This window comes from Anguilla rostrata, chromosome 1, assembly GCF_018555375.3.
Source record: "Anguilla rostrata isolate EN2019 chromosome 1, ASM1855537v3, whole genome shotgun sequence".
NCBI classification, from domain to species: Eukaryota; Metazoa; Chordata; class Actinopteri; order Anguilliformes; family Anguillidae; genus Anguilla; species Anguilla rostrata.
In genome coordinates, this window is record NC_057933.1 from 47,869,509 (window position 1) to 47,882,596 (window position 13,088).

Here is a 13,088-nt window from a genome sequence, read left to right on the forward strand (position 1 = left end):
AGTTTCACTGAATTTGTGCACCTTATACCTGTATTTGTTATTCTAAAATGTGTCAGGACGTTTCTGGGCATGGCGCTCTTTTCTGTGTGGGGTGTGGCTACAGAGCCTGTGGTTTTGGATCAGATTTTAGTGGAAGCAATAATGATACAGCACGGCATGTCCATGAACTAGAGTATACCTTGGAATTTCTTTTTCTCAGTGGCATCGATGCAGAGTTGTGAAAAACGATGCAGAGTTGGCTTGTTTTCTGTTGGACCAGTAAGTAACATTACCTGTAGTGTGAAGCTTGCAACAATAAGGACTTCTGCGAGGGTCTGAACTTTTCTAAATAAAAGTCCCAACGATAAAACCACTAATGCGTTCAACATAATTGAATGAAGTTATATGTTCAATATAATGGAATTAAGCTTACTGCTATTGCTCATTTCATGGAACTAATGTTACCTCTAGTCATCCAGCTAGCTACGTTATGTGGGAATTCGGGGTCCATTAATTCACAGGAGACTGCTGGGAGGCTCATCACATCGATGCACTGTTCCAGTGCTGACTGTGGCCAGCAGCCCCGCCGGTTGGCACACAGCTAGCTCCAGCTTTGCGCGGGGATGGGAGGGTATCGGTCTGCCGAGACGACGGCGTCTCCTTGCGCACCAGTCACCGCCGCAGGGCGACCCGACGCCCGCAGAATCACGTGACGTTTCTTCCTCCGACTCATGCCAGCGAGCCCAAAGTGTGTAACAAGAAGCGGTGGCGGGCGTGCCCTTCAGAGAAGAGGACAACGGGCACGCTCAAACCGACTGCGACGGGCACCGTAGGGCGAGCACCACCATTCCACATTGGGAAGGAAAGGGGGATAAAGCACAAACAAAGAATTCATGCCAACACATTTTATCTTTCCATTTTTATGAGCACATACTGACAATCTCACAATTCCAGCTTTCGCAATTCTTAAAGCAGCAGAACTAGATTAAATATTTCAGTAGTCGGGGGACTCTCCACCAGCATCCGTTTCAGTTACAGATTAATCAGCCATGAGTGAAATATGCGCTGAATATTCATCCTTCAATTACTAATAGAAAATCATTCCCGAGGCAAAGCTGATTATTGTAATTACAGTAACCTTGAAGAGCACGCAACGCTTAAAATAGAAATCAATGGACCTTTCAAATTTATGCTGTACCTTATTTTCAGATAAGAAAACACCTTACCCATTTTGCTTCAGATTAATATACACAATATACTTCGGAGTGTAAGGTATTCTCCCATTTTTTGCAAATTACAGCTAGGTCTGTTCCGTTATTTTAACAATCCAGATGAATTTCAAAGGAAGATGTACAACGTCCCTAACACAGGGCAGACTAATGGTAGCCAATTAGGCACTGCTGATACCACAAAAAATATGCCTCCCTTGGTGACGCTGTCAATTGTACACCACCCCCCAAAAAACTAAATGTTTCAGTCTATTGTGAAGGAAATTCACATTGAGTTTTTAACCCTAGGGTAATGTTTCATTAACACAGTGGTGTATCAACATAATTACAGTATTGTTCATGACACAAATTTATACATACAAAATTTTTGGACACAGACACAATGAACATAAACAACATAAACAGTGCAGCCCGTACAAACTTTCCATTATACATTCCTGGAAGTGCCATTATCACCAGGCTGACAATAAGGTGCTCTTCACTCAAAATGTATCGGAGAAACATTTCTCCATTTACAAAAGCTGTCATTTAATGCCAGCAAATGTAGTAATCTCACAGACAAGCCATATTTTTGCTCTTTCCAGATAACGTAATGCACTGAATCCAGATAAGATGTTGGTCATTGGGCAGTACACCCGCACTGGAAAATACCCCATTCAAATCCGCCATGAAAATCCAAAGAAGGGCAACAACATTTTCAATTAAAGGATTGTTCATAAGCATGAAGACAAACTTGCATTAAATAGGACAGAACAGGTACTGGCCTGTGCATCCAATCAAAACTAAAATCATTAGTCTCATAATTAGGGGGTAGACTTTGGTACTAAGTACTGTCAGTTTTAAGGCAAGAGGACAACCAATCAGCAATTCATAAGTGATGCCTCAGCAGAAAATTATTGCAAGAGATCAACTGTCTTTAAGGAGCTGCTAACTAGCTATGCTTTTAAAGCATTCGGAATTTCCACCGAGAAATACACATTACCTTCACAAGCTTAGCGTGCACCTCCGTTGCTACAATAACACTCCACGGGATATTATCTCAAAAAATACCATATTAAAGGAAAATCATTCAGTCGTAATTACAGACAACAGAGTAACAAAAATAAAAAAGGACGGAGAACCAAGAAGTGCCTGCATTGTTATTGCGTGATAAAAGTTTGCATTGATCTGTGCGTGGTCCAAAAGGTAAAATTACTAGTGTGAAAATGCATTAGACGTTGCAGTATTGAGGATTCTAGTTGGTTTCGTCTTGCCTTGCATCCCGCTATCCCATCATGCCTTGCTCTATAGCTTGGACAGGGTCGTGAGCTGCAGCATGTCGTGGAGGGAAGCGCAGAAGTTCTGGTAGAGCTTCTCGGCATCCGTCTCTGGGCAGGTCTTCCAGGCAGCGCAGGACAACACGATCCTGAATGAGGAGAGGGGCATGCTGGGTAAATGTGGGACAAGCAGGCCACAAGACTCCCTGGGACAGCACTGTCAGCATAAACCATGCCGTGCTACTTCAATGCTCACTCTTACTGTGTGCAACACAATGTTGCAACTGTGGTACTTTTATAGTCGTGTTCACAAAACTGCCACGTATTGCAATAAAGTATCAAACAACACACTCAGTATTTTTATATATCACTGTATACGGCATCAGCCGGACCCTACATCAAACTTTTCTGTTTATGTTCTTTATGTTCCCCCTGCGCAATGAGCCCCGTGTCAGACCCACCTGTCATCTCTGATGCGGTAGAAGAACCCGTAGCCATGACGCACCATCGGAGCGACAGCCCCGTGGACAGTGGTGTAGCCCACCAGGCTGGTCGACAGTACAAAATTACCACCTCCTCCACTGGAAGAATACAAAGACAGGTTATATTTGCATACATACATACTAGCTAATATACAGTCTCACTAAACGTGTGCAATCCTACAGCACATTTTCCTGTGTAGTATACTGTAGGGTTATATATTTGTTACATCGTATTTAATTTCACCTTTTGGCGTAGAGTGGGTCTGTGAAAAGTTCAGGAACAGGAAGTCCCTCTTCCTTCGCAATAAGGTACAAGCCCAAGAGGTGCCGGTCAAAGCCTGTCGAAAACACACAATCAGCAACCGCACTCCTCCCAATGCCACTCACTAAAAAACCTCTATACGCCCAGGTGACAGGCAGCTATGTAGGCCTGAGCCCCCACTTTTAGTAGTACACTGTACTTGACTCATGGAACATCCACTGGTTTTTTTTGGGGGGGAGGGTGGGGATAAGAGGTGCTGGTGCCTACCTTTCCCTTTTTGAGCTTCTCCCATCAGCTGATTGTGCTTGGAGAAAGCTGCCAGCAGCTTCTTGCGCTTGGTTTCCACCTGTGGGGATTGAGCCACACTCAGACGATTGAGCTTTCTTAGGGCGTACGTGCCTGTCAATCATCAACAAACAAGCAGCTGATTGGCAGTGGCAGAGGGGACCTCAGGGCCTGGTCAGGAGCCAAGGCATGCGGGGGGGGGGGTTTGGGAGCGACGGGTCAGACGTACGTTGACAGCTGGGTCCAGCATGGCCTGGCACCACTGCTGGGCCTCCGGGGTGCAGGGCCGCATGGTCTCGGTGCGCCCGTGGTAAAAGCGCCGCGTGGTGGCCGTCTCGTAGCAGCTTCCAGACCTGCAGGGGGAGCCAGCACACCGCGTTAGCTGTGTACCGCGCGGCACAGCACGGTGGGAACAGCACGTGACCCTTTCAAACAGGGTTCACGCAGGCCACAGAGAGGCCTGGGAATGATGTCGCTGCTGTAGAGCTGGTGACAATGGCCTTCTCAAATTAAAATGCATTTGCAAGAAAGGGTCACGTGGACGTGTCGAGCTGAACTTACTTCAAGACAGAAAAGTACAGCTGGAAAAAAGGCCAATCCTCGAAATTAATCCAAAAAGCGCAACAGATGAGATGGTGCAGAACAGCATCATTTTGACAATCCATCAACAAATACACACACCAAAATAACAAAAAAAGGAAGTGACCTAATCAAAGGATGCAAACACTTTGTGGTTCACGACAACCAGGCGAAGAAAAAAATGAAATCACTACCTACACTGACCGGTAAGAGAAAGGAACTCACTTTCCATGAAGCCGGTAGTAGGCCAGCTGGAGTGCCAACTGGACAAATGTGTCTGGGTGGAGCTTCCTTTCCTTGATGGCATCTTTTCCAAAGTCAGTGAATGCGTAGGACACAATCTGCAACTGGCGTCCCTGTGTTCAAAGAACAAGCAAGTCATATGGTCATTATAACATCATTGTACTGACTGGTCTCAACACGTTCTGCGACCAAGATTATATTATTACAGCAGGGGCTCTCAAACTTGTTTCTGAGGGACCCTACATATGCAGGTTTCTATAACAACCATAATTGCAACAAGCTGTTAATTGTTCTTAAATGAGACACTGTTAATGTCTAATGTAGGACGATGTACCCCTTTTAAGCCACAATATCATTTTATAGCTATTATTATTAACAGCTATTCATGCCATGAAGAATAAATGTTCCATATTGAAACTGACTTGACTTGATCAGTCAGGTCAAGTAAAGCATTCATTTCAGTGAAATGTGCCAAATGTAACATATAGGGGTCCCCAAGTCTGAGATTGAGAGCCTCCGTATAGCAGTAACAGAGGGCGGGACTTACAGCTTCCATGTACTGCCGCTTGGCCTGTGTGATGTCACTCCTGACTTTATCGTCCACAGTGAAGACCAGCTCTTCTGGCAGTGGCATGTCCCGGACATTCTCGGATCCCTGGGAGGTTAAGTTCAGAAAACGACCTAAACACTAGAGTGTAACCCCCAACCAGCGAAACCTCACCCCCAACCAGACAAACCTCACCTCCAACCAGACAAACCCACCCCCAACCAGACAAACCTCACTCCCAACCAGACAAACCTCACCCCAACCGAAACCCCCCACCAGAAACCCACCCCCACCAGCAAAACCTCACCCCAACCAGACAACCACCCAACCAGCAACTCACCCCCAACCAGACAAACCTCACCCCCAACCAGACAAACACTCACCCCCAACCAGCAAAACCTCACCCCCAACCAGACAAACCTCACCCCAACCAGACAAACCTCACCCCAACCAGCAAAACCTCACCCCCAACCAGACAAACCTCACCCCCAACCAGACAAACCTCACCCCCAACCAGCAAACCCACCCCCAACCAGCGAAACCTCACCCCCAACCAGCAAACCACACCCCAACCAGACAAACCTCACCCCCAACCAGACAAACCTCACCCCAACCAGCAAACCTCACCCCCAACCAGACAAACCACACCTCCAACCAGCAAAACCACACCCCCAACCAGACAAACCACACCCCCAACCAGACAAACCTCACCTCCAACCAGACAAACCACTCTCCAACCAGCAAAACCTCATCCCCAACCAGACAAACCTCACCCCCAACCAGACAAACCTCACCTCCAACCAGCGAAACCACACCCCCAACCAGCAAAACCTCACCCCCAACCAGACAAACCTCACCCCCAACCAGACAAACACCTCCAACAGCAACCCACACCAACACAAACCTCACCCCCAACCAGCAAACCTCACCCCCAACCAGACAAACCTCACCCCCAACCAGACAAACCACCTCCAACCAGCAAACCACACCCCCAACCAGACAAACCTCACTCACCAGTCAACCACACCCAACCAGCAAGACCTCACCCCCAACCAGACAAACCACATCTCCAACCAGCAAAACCACACCCCCAACCAGACAAACCTCACCCCCAACCAATCAGTGCCATGTTCCCATGGCCCGGGCCTACCTTCCACCTTCCCTCGCTGGCTTTCAGCTTCCGATCAATGTAGTAACAAAAAGACACCATCACCATGGCATCATACGGCGCATGCTGCAACAGACACCATTCACCCTTTTACAACCAAAGCAGCCACATTTTAACTATATGTTACAGCTACCCTTCAGTCTTCCAAGATGTTAACAAATAAATGGAATAAGCTGCAACAGAATAAACTATTTGGAATTCACAAAGTGCTGTACATGAGGGACTTAAGAAAGGAAAAAGGAAAGCTATAATTTTTCTAAATTTTAAATTCTTCAAATTCTTAGAGGAGATACATGTCAAGATGTCATGCATTCACCATTTGTTCCAAAACTGTGCATCCATCTTCCAGAAGCACAAAAAAACTTGAGGTAACTTTTTCTTTTCCTAATTCACTAGTACTGATCAGCCAGCTCCTAGCGCGATTCTGGTGTGCAGCCTCCACTTGTTTTTCAGTTTTTCCAAGATTCTGAGAACAATGATAATATCTGTGACTGTGACCTTTCGCCATCACAAACTTACATCACAATTAGAGCCAAAGGTTCCATCAGCGAAAGCTAGCGAGTTGTAGGATTTGTCACCCCAGCGCACAGTCGGGTCCCCGGTGATAGCTTGCAGTGTTATCTGTGTCATAAACAGTGAAGAAATTTGAATCACCACTGTAATATGTGAATGCAAAACTAGATACTTAACACCAAGCGTTATGAGTGATTAGCAAGATAGCCTTCCCTACGATTAACACCAGGCAAGGCTACGTGTAACAGACCTACAATTATCATGCTGTGATCTCCAGTCAACAGTTAGTGAAACAGCACTTAAGTGTACCTTTCTATATCTGTTACCCTCTCAGCTGTCTGTTTGTCTGAATAAAGCATATGAAAGGAGGGTAGACTGTCCCACTTGCTAGAGGAAAGGAAAAAACTCAAATGCCAAATGATACCAACAGAAAAGCAAATTCAACAGACAGGTTGGGAATGAGCACACATTAGAACCATGTCCTAATCAAAGATTACAGGCATCAGATACAGAAAATAAAGAACGCACATTAAACGCATAGTAGAGTGAAAAACAGCACTTTAAACAGCTCATCTGTGGGACTCCTTTTTTTAGAATCAGTCCATTTAAACCCCGTCCAACTTCACACAATTTAATTGGACGTACCGCTGAATAGTTTTCAGGCGTTGAATAAGGCATGGACTCATCCAGGGAGATCACAAATAAGCTGCTCTGAATGGTTTCCAGTATAGTCTTGTTCATGGGGTCTAAGCCAATAAGATGCTCCCGAGCCTGCATATGAAAATAACAATAAAAAACTGCATTTAAACACAGGCAACAGAGCACACACAGTAAAACAAGGAGTGTGTCATTTACAGGAATACTGCATGCATTACACCCAATGGGCAAATCCTATGGTATGAAGAATTGAACAATTTGGAAGGGGAGTGGGGAATGGATTGGGTCTCACACCTTGGCCCAGCGGGTTCTCTCTTCAGTGGTCAGGGCAGCGACCCCTTCTCCTTCTGGCTCCCTGTCACAACTCTGCCTTATGTACGCAAGCTGCCTGTGAGTGCAAGCGTTCAAGACATAATGAGCAAAAACATCACTCTGCAAGGGCTGCACCTAGAAAGACTAAAAGGGTCAATTTGATCAATACAACATGTATACAAGATACATCTATTATGTGTCTGATGAAAACCGGTCAAAGGCTATCACCAAACGGGTTGGCTTTAGATTGTAAAATAACTTTTTTCTTCCTCTGTACTTCAAGTATAGCTGTCATTCCCCTTGGGAAATGAAAAGGAATATAAAACCAAGGATATAAGAATACAAGATGACAAGAACAGGCCTTCTGGCCAATCCAGGCTTTTCCATTGCCCAGTCCACAGAGCATCTAGTGCTGCATGAAGCCTGGACAACCTATGGGTCCTTTCCCCAGCTGCCTGATCTAGCCAGCTGTTCCGCAGATGACGAACTTCCTGCGAACAGTGAGGTTCTGGAAACGGGGATCGACACTGGGGTTAAGCACGACAGCGACTCCGTACCTGAGGATCTCGGGAGGTGTGAGGATGCAGCCATCATGAAGGGCGTCGAAAGTGAATATCCGCCCTCGACACATGACCACCGCGTGGGAGGGGCAGGGGCCTTCGCTCTCTGAAACCGCAGAAGGAAATGCACCAATCAAATCTCTTTTTTAAACCACCAAATAAAGGCCCCTGGAACACTTGGCTCAGCCTGCTCTTACCAGTCTTAAAGTAACTGAGTATGGTATCCTTGGTGATGCCAGGCACTTTGCAGGTGCAGAACAGCATACGGAATTGATCCATGTCTAGTGGTACGTTCCCTGCCTTGTGGACGGCTAGCTTTTCACTGAAACAAAAGTTACACAGTATTAAATTGCATGCCCGCTGACTTTAAATGGATTAAATCACTTTAAAATGACTTCCTGTTTTTATTAATCGCACAAATACTACCCATTTAAAACACCTGTGTATTGTATGCAGAAAAATAAACTGTTACAGGATACAATGGAAGCACCTCACATGACAAGCCGTTAAACAACCATTAACTACACTTCAGCCTTTTCAGCATGTGGCCTCAGAACTCTCAACAACTGTGCAGGACACCATTTCTCTTATGTGAGGAACAGGTCCTGGGATACCAGAAAGATGATCTCTCCTGTGTCTGAGCTCTTAACACTGAGTGGAACACCCACTCTCTGGTATGGAAGACCTAGCACTTGGTGTGCGTGGAACACAGCCTCTTTTACACCTGGACGAGGTCCCAGTGTGTTGTGTGAGTGTGGAACAGCCCCATCTTCTAATGTGCAAGATGAGCTCTCAGTACTGAGCGTGTGCGGAACTGTGCATAGTGAGGCTGGATTCACACCAGATCAGGCAATGCGGCAAAAACGGCAGTCTTCCCATTCATTTGAATGGGGGTAGTGCGTTTAGGCTGCGGGAGTGGGGACCGCACGGGGTGCCGGAAAAAAACGCAGCGGCCTGAACCAGAATCAACTTTTGGCGTAAACGCAACCCGAGTCACGCTGCGGTGGCCAATCACGTAAGTTGTTTAAATTACCATGTAGCATTCCGCTGTTCACCAAGCAACTGTCAGATGAATTACTGACGCGATTCATTTCCTAAGATTTGATTTTATGATCGTCATCGTGATTTGACAGTGTCGGGTAATGGGACGAGTACCGAAACAATAGTTACTAGCTAGGTATCAATTCCGAACGTCGGAATTAAGCTGTATAAAAAAGATTCGCTATTTAGCAGTTATTGCATACTAGTTTATTGTACTATGGAGTTCATGGACCAAACAATGATACTCTCCCAGTTGTGTCACTTGGTTTATTTCGTGTACCCAGCTTCGACGTCTGCGTCTGGCTTGCAGTCTACGCTGCAAAATAACGATAGCAAGAAGTTTCCTTCGGTTTGTGTTTGTGTCCATTTGTTTGAGTAGGAAATGGGGGGGAGGTTAAAGTCTGGTTAAAGTTCACAACATGACGTCACACAAATGGGCCATGTAGTGACACGCCCACACCTCCGCACAACCCTGCGGCAAGGTGACGCATTGCCTGATCTGGTGTGAATCCAGCCTAAGGGTGTAAGCGACAGCCGCGACCATACGTGGGGATGAAGTACTGAGACTGCAGAGGATGTCGTCTTACGTGCGGAGGAGGTCCCAGTACTGGAAGCCATGCCAGGTGGTGATGCTGGTCCTCTCCAGCTGGGTGCCAGCCTGGGGGGGCCAGTAGTGCTCCAGGTAGGGGGCGGGGCCCCCGAAGTTAATGCTGAGCTGGGACGGCATCCGGATCTCCAGGTACGCGCTGTCCAGCCACCATTCTTCCAGCTGCAGAGCAAACAAACCCGTCAGGCCCGAGAGAACGACTGGAGCGTGCTTTCACGCGTCGGAGGCAGACTACATGTCTCTGAAGCATACCCAGTTCCTTTTGGTCCTCCCTCTCTGCAGCAACTTCTGGTGCAGATCTTTGCCGAGCCCTTCCCCAAATAGCTTCACTATCTGAGAGGTCTTTTGAAATTCCTTTTCTGATGAGAACGGCTTAACTGAAAATAGATGTTACAGAAGGTGAATTACAAAGGAAAACATTTCTTCAGAAAAGGATAGAGAACTTATGTAACTACTGTTAGTATAATACAGAGAGGGCAATAGTGTGAAACAGCTCTGCGCACTTATACACCACATTATCTGGGTCGTTAGTACGTACGTAAGCAAGTTGTGTTAGAACAATTTACTGACATTTCTTTAAAATGTATACCTGCATCCAAGTATTTACTCAAAGTTCCTTCTAAAGAAGGGACTGGAAGAGGAGGCAAGGACGCCTGATACTGGAACGTGCGCTCCACAGTCGATTCAAACACTTGATTATCCATGTTCTGTAGGGGAACAACAAAATAATTAACAGTTAAAATAATCATGGGAGGAGGACAGTTATGCATACAAGGAATAGAACAATGAATAGTTAAAATCAACTCAGAAGAGTGCATGTATATTAACAGTTAGCTAGCTGGTTATCTATAGGCACTCCAAAGGTTTTCAAACTGAATCTTTGAGTCCATGTATTCTGTTGTCATGCAACCTGAATTGTAACAAGCTGTTGATTGTTTTTCACTGGAAAATAATTTTCAATAGAAGGATTATCTATTGACCTAAGCCATATTTTTGGAGAAAAAGTTATTAATTCCATGAAAAATGGCCCACATTCACAGCGCTGGACTTTCAATCACCAGATCAACTAATGTTGTCATTTTCTGTAATTGTTGTCAGGTGGGTCATTTGAGATTGCCAGCTACACTTCGTGTTTAGAAATGGGATTTTTTTGCATTAAACTTGATTACTTCTTATAGAACGCAGTGTACATTCCACATGTTCAACCATTGCTGAGCTTAAATTTGTAAAATTTTAAAGATATTTATGAAAATGTATGTACCAACAGAAAAATGTGTCATGCTTTTGTAATCCATTTTAGTAATAATTTTCATAATGCTTCTGATCAAATTTTTAAGTAATCAAACCTAATAATATTGAAAGCAGAATTATGAAAAAACAGAGCAGACAATGATAATAACAGAGTTGATATAAGCAGCACAGCTGACCTTTGGCCCATTTTAGTTGGCCTCCTCTATCCGAAATGATAAAAGCAAACCTGAAGTAGCCTATTTTAACTCATCTTCCCATGACTCACTGCAAAGTAATGTACCTACACACCAACCAAGGTTGTATCATGCCTTTCAATAAACACTAATTATCTGATATGTAAAGAAGTTAAATGAAAATTCTCTCAGTTGTAATTTTGGGTCCTGTACAAATTTTTGGCCCTGGGCCCATCAAAAATGAGCAGATACTGAGGGCCTCAAAGACTGGAGTTTGACATCCCAGCTTTAGAAATAGGTTTAACTGGTTAGCTCAAGATAGTCAAACTCCAGTCCTGAAGGGCCACAATGCCAGCTGGTTTTTGGTGTGTTTCAGCATGAGTGATAACCTTAAGTGATTAATTGGTCACACAGCCCACATTTACTGATAGTGTAAATGTATTCGTTGTTAGTGGTAAGGTTTAGCTATGATATATTAATCAACAAATTTACACTATTAGCAATTTTGCCCTTGGCTTTGTTGGCGGAAACTGTGTTAGTTCTTGACATGACGATTTTTGTGTGTTCTTCGTAACCATCCATGTCAGTGTTTTTTCCTTATGTGAGAAATACGCCGCTCAAGTACGGTCCATGCCGTACGGGTCTGCCATAGGCTCATTTTTGCAAACGTCGCACAGAGCTTGATCAACAAAGCCCGTGTTGACACCGAAAGCTGATATTGAACCACCTTCGTGATACCGGTTAAGCCCAAATGCGGTTGTTAGGTCTTGTGAAGCCAGCTAACGCCAAGAAACCCTGGGTACGTTAAGCCTTCTTCGTAGTATATCTCCTGACACTGCATAACCAAGATCTTGCCCGAAAACTATGATCAGTTCATTAGTTGAATCGGGAGTCGTACAGTTTGGCTAAAGCAAAAACCTGTACGTTACCCACATCAGCCCTTTCCGAACAATATATTATATAGCCCTAAACGATGGAGCGGTTGACTGTAACAAAAAGCAGCATAAATAGGTCCCCAGGAGCGAGCTGTAAAACCCCTGCTACTAACAACAAAGCTTCCGTTTAATACCTATTCGTTAATACAGTGTTCAAATTCACCACGCAAAAGTTACCATCGAAAGTACGAAGTCATAGTAAAAATGTGGAAGCATTAAATAACTTAAACAGTTGCCGAAATACGTTCTCAGACAAAAGCCAATCTAGCGAAGCGAGCACCATATTCCGGGATATCGATAAAGCTTGTTAGTCCAAACAAATCCCATTCTTTACGTCCACAGCGACAAACGTCAATAAGCAATAGACTAACATTAAGCGCAGCTGTGCCCAGATACAACTAAGTTATCAAGCTGCCTTACTTAAGAGATGTGGTTGTTTTCTTTGCTACGGAACTAGCGGTAGTAGTAGTAGCAAGCCAGCTAAATAGGTAGGTAATGAGATATAGCTATCTAGCCAACAACGCTAGCTTAGTAAACATTCTAGCTAGCGTTAGCTACTCAGTAGTAACATTTGCAAAATTTAAAATTGAAATAAAAACTACATGTTTCTTACTATATATATCAAAACGTTTCATGTCTGTTATATTAACTTGAGCTCTTAGTTTGTGTTGTTTTCCATTTGCACTTACCTTGTGTAATGTACCCACTTGCCCAGTGTTTGCAAGCTCTCTTCACCTTTAGCCCAGTGCCCCAGCTTCACCGGGGAAAAACAGAGAAACGGCGCATGATCACCATTTGCTCCAACAAAGATAGTCTATTAACTTTCAAGAAAGATGCGCCACTCCTTATTTTTGTTGATGGAGTACAAACGGATTCTGATTTGTTTTTGTTGATGTAGAACAAACGGATTTTGATTTCTTTACAGGGTCAAATTTATTAAGTGCATTACTATATGGCAGAAAAGTATTCCTAAAATACATGAAAAAAAAATCATGGGTAATAGCAAAAC

At 44.5% G+C, this 13,088-nt stretch overlaps 1 protein-coding gene across 2 annotated transcripts; it reads right to left on the bottom strand.

Annotated features, from left to right (window-relative positions):
• Positions 1-869: 869 nt before the first annotated feature.
• On the bottom strand, positions 870-12,907 carry crot (carnitine O-octanoyltransferase). Of its 2 annotated transcripts, none has more exons than XM_064339305.1 (17): positions 12,769-12,907; positions 10,310-10,427; positions 9,973-10,097; positions 9,701-9,882; positions 8,270-8,394; positions 8,070-8,178; positions 7,495-7,588; positions 7,189-7,314; positions 6,550-6,651; positions 6,013-6,096; positions 4,863-4,970; positions 4,298-4,428; positions 3,723-3,846; positions 3,476-3,554; positions 3,191-3,284; positions 2,926-3,045; positions 870-2,613 (listed from the first exon to the last, which is right to left on the bottom strand). In XM_064339305.1, exons 2-17 carry the CDS (start codon positions 10,422-10,424, stop codon positions 2,493-2,495), a joined length of 1,839 nt encoding a protein of 612 aa, XP_064195375.1. In that variant the 5' UTR covers positions 10,425-10,427; positions 12,769-12,907; the 3' UTR covers positions 870-2,492. The 2 variants fall into 2 exon arrangements, with proteins under 2 accessions (XP_064195375.1, XP_064195385.1); XM_064339315.1 differs by lacking the exon at positions 12,769-12,907 and adding an exon at positions 12,693-12,715.
• Between the last annotated feature and the right edge of the window lie 181 nt (positions 12,908-13,088).

Coding starts and splice junctions, on each gene's coding strand:
- crot (XM_064339305.1), bottom strand. CDS start 10,424: ATGGATAATCAAGTGTTTGAATCGACTGTGGAGCGCACGTTCCAGTAT. Junction 6,097..6,549: donor CCTTTGGCTCTAATTGTGAT/GTAAGTTTGTGA, acceptor TGTCTGTTGCAG/CATGCGCCGTATGATGCCAT. Junction 3,046..3,190: donor GACCCACTCTACGCCAAAAG/GTGAAATTAAAT, acceptor GTATTCTTCCAG/TGGAGGAGGTGGTAATTTTG.